At 29.0% G+C, this 3,797-nt stretch overlaps 1 protein-coding gene across 1 annotated transcript; it reads left to right on the top strand.

Annotated features, from left to right (window-relative positions):
• The first annotated feature begins 724 nt into the window (after nt 1-724).
• LOC102578854 (LOB domain-containing protein 15-like) lies at nt 725-2,565 on the top strand. The gene is made up of 3 exons (XM_006344015.2): nt 725-833; nt 1,060-1,339; nt 2,074-2,565. The coding sequence occupies exons 1-3, from the start codon at nt 820-822 to the stop codon at nt 2,500-2,502; spliced, it is 723 nt and encodes a 240-aa protein (XP_006344077.1). The 5' UTR covers nt 725-819; the 3' UTR covers nt 2,503-2,565.
• The last annotated feature ends 1,232 nt before the right edge of the window (nt 2,566-3,797 follow it).

Raw genomic sequence — 3,797 nt, 5'->3', positions numbered from 1 at the left:
AATACAAAATGTAATCGGCACACTCTGTAGTTAATCTGTCATGACATTGTCAAACCAATACTACTCATATATAAGAACTTAAAAGAATAAAATACTAATTATTAGTAATAATCGATCAAAAATGATATGTCATTTTAAATCTCTTTTATATGGAGTAATAACTTGTCAGTTTTGTTTGGATTTTAAGACCTTGGCAACTATTTTTATATGCCTTTTGGATATTTTAAATTTATTAATTATTTTACTATATAGTATTTTTAATTTAACCACCAAATATGTTAATTTTATTTACTAAATACATATTCAAATTCAAAACCGAAATTAAAAAAATTCCACTTTCAAAAATTGAATTATATATGACACATAATTGATCCAAAGAAAGTATCAAACTTTGTTGGGAGCATCGTTTCTATAAATGTGCTCTATATAGCGTAAATTTAAAATATATAGTTGAGCATCGGTATGATTATCAAATATCAGATGAAAAAATAAACTATATAATAAGCAAATTTAAATATAATTAAGCCTCCATACGAATATCAAACACCAGAAAACAAGAAAGTGTATCAAACTTCTCTTACATAACAATATTCCATCTCTCATTTACATAAGGTGAGCATATATTTTGTTGGTATCTTATGAAAGAACTTTGACCTACTTTTGGCCTCTTTCATATAGTCTTTGTCTTATCTATTAAGCACTCCTTTCTCCCCCTCCCTCTCTCTCTCTCTCTCTACTTTCTTGTCTTTTTCTCTCCTTTTTTTCTTCTACCAAATCCATCTATCTTTCTATCAAAAGGCAATACTAGAGTATTACTACATGTCCACAACAAGGTATGTTTACATGGTCAAAATTGCTTTTCTCAGAACTTAGTTACGAACATCATCGCTAATCTATTGTTAGATTGCTTATATCTAACATGATTTTTTTTATATCTATCGCTAATCCATTGCTAGATATATAAGATATTATCGACAATTTTTTATGTTTAGCTATAAAATTTATCCTCTAGTGTTTTAGTTCTAATAGACATACTATACCTTTTTTTTGTGGATATAGGCAGAGATTGGATGAGATTATTGGGAAGAAGTTAAAAATAGAGAATATTGATGCAAGTTCAAAGTTACATATGCAACAAATTATGGGAAGTAGACATATAATAATGGAGCCTTCATGCACAAAATTGAATACTAGTATACCTTGTGCTGCTTGTAAGCTTTTGAGAAGAAAATGTGCTGAAGAATGTCCATTTTCTCCTTATTTCTCTCCACATGAACCACAAAAATTTGCTGCTGTTCATAAAGTCTTTGGTGCTAGCAATGTTTCTAAGTTGCTCATGGTAAGTACTTAGGTTTAATATTTAGACGTTACGAGTTCTGAATTAAGAAAATAGTTTGATCTCTATGTTTTTTTCACACATATATATACATAGACGCGACCTTAAATTATTGAATTATGTCGAACCTAATTAATTCATTGTTGGATCTATCAATACAACACAAATAGTGGAGAAAATAATAACACTATCTAACCTATTGACTTATCCTTTTATCTTTTGTCTATCCATAGATCAAGAATTTAAAAGTTATAGGTTTTAAAGTCAAATAATTGGATCTAAAATGTATTTCTAACTCTTTATATACTTATATTTTTGGTGCATATACACAAGATTTTATTTTGAAATATTAAGTTTTGTCAAACTCGTGAACTTATTATTAGATCTATCACTAAAGTATACGACTCAAATAAGTCGATTAAAGGATAATAGAATCTACCAATCTTTTTGACTTATTTTTTTTTTAAAATCGTTTAATTGACTTGTTTATATTTGTATATAAGTAGAAAATATTATAACTATTGTTAAACCTTACAAATTTAATTATTGGACAACGTTTTACTTTGAATTGAGGTGTAATTGTTATAGAAATAAAACAAATTCATATGAAGTAGGAAACTATATATTAGATTCTAGTACCTAATTTGAATTAACTTAGGATTGAGGCATAATTATTATTATTAATATTATTTAGTATATATGTAGAATAATTTTCTTGTGTGTGGAAAAATGTGTAGGAGGTGCCAGAAAGTCAAAGGGCAGATGCAGCAAATAGTTTGGTATATGAAGCAAATGTGAGGCTAAGGGATCCAATCTATGGGTGCATGGGTACAATTTCAACTTTAAATCAACAAGTTCAATCATTACAAGCCGAGCTTAATGCAACAAGAGCTGAAATTTTGAGATATAAATATAGAGAAGCAACAAATAGTCTAATCATTGCATCAACGGGTATTGGAGCCACGGTGGCCGTGGCTGAGCTGCCTCAAGCTCCTTCTACTCCCACCTATCCACCACGGCCACCGCCTCCCCAAGACTCTTTTGGGGTTGTTATCCCTTCTTGTTCTTCTCCACCTTCAACTCATGAATCTGTGTACGCAACTCCTTCTAGTGGAGCCAACTTTAGTGTTATCCCCAACAATAATATAGTACCCTATTTTGACTAGTATGTTGGATGATCGATTTAGGGTTGAATTCAAAATTGAGAATTAATAAATTCAAACTTAGTATGTGCTCTTAATATATGTATAAATAAGTTTGAATTGAAAATTGTGAGTTCAATTGAATGCATAGAAATCTCTTAATTTAGATCTGTCTTTGAATTATTATTGTAGTTTTTTATTGCGTAAAGTGATAGAAAATGAAATGTATACTTTAAATTTTGTCCACATAATCACATGTTTTACTTGATGATATACGAGTTCAACCACTTGATGAATCATTTCTTTTGGAAATATATACTAATGTTGGCATTTCTTGCAAGTTTTTTTTTCATAAAAAAGTCAACCCTACCTCTATTAGGGTTTGTCCCTAGTGTTATTGATTAGAGACGGAGTCGACATTATAACTTGACCAATTCAATATTCTTAGCACCTGAGTACATTGTATCCTAGAAATTACGAATAATTCAGATTTAATAATTGAAATTCTGATAAACTTTTTATGTATAAATCTAAGTTAGAGGAGGAAATTGAAGGGAAGGAAGGGGAATTGACTAATTTTGATGGTTGTTTTTGGAGTTTAATGTTTATATATTAAACAATGTAAATATTTTATACCGTCAGATCAACTAAAAAGTAATTATAACTAACATACATAGCAAGTGAAATCATAAGGAGTTGTTTGGTCAATTATGAGAATTATGTAAAAAAAATTCCAAGGAGAATTAATCACTTTTTTTTCTAGGAATAATTATTCAATTTATTTAAAAATTAGTGGTGGTCAAAAATTTCCAAATCCAACTTGGAGTTATATTTTAAATTTGGAAAATTGCTCCCCATTTTCTTATTTCATCTTCATAAATTTCAAATAAAGTATTACATATATTCTTTCTTTTGCATGCAAAGAGTATAATTAAATAATTTCATATTCAATTTTATAAATTTTAAATTAAAAAATGAATTTATCACCAAACGCCTATTAAGTAATATCTGTAATATTTTAAATCCCACGTATATGGTGGCCGATTCAGGATTTCCATTAAGGAGATTCGAGAAAAAAATAAAGACTAAGATTTAAACTTGAAACCTCATCAAGGTGAGTTTTAGACACTTCAACCACTAAGTCAATCTCTAATCTTACCTTCAAAAGGTTCAAAATCAATATATAGACATAAAAATTCTCAAAAATACCCTATACAAGGGGGTTCGAACCTCCTCGACTACTTGTAGGTCTGCCCCTGCACGTATATTATGTAAACATTTCATTGTTGACTATTCCACGATATAAGTTGAATATTTCA

Source organism: Solanum tuberosum, unplaced genomic scaffold, assembly GCF_000226075.1.
Source record: "Solanum tuberosum cultivar DM 1-3 516 R44 unplaced genomic scaffold, SolTub_3.0 scf00052, whole genome shotgun sequence".
Lineage (NCBI taxonomy): Eukaryota > Viridiplantae > Streptophyta > Magnoliopsida > Solanales > Solanaceae > Solanum > Solanum tuberosum.
The sequence above is the reverse complement of the archived record's forward strand: the minus strand, read 5'-3'. Positions and strand labels throughout refer to the sequence as shown.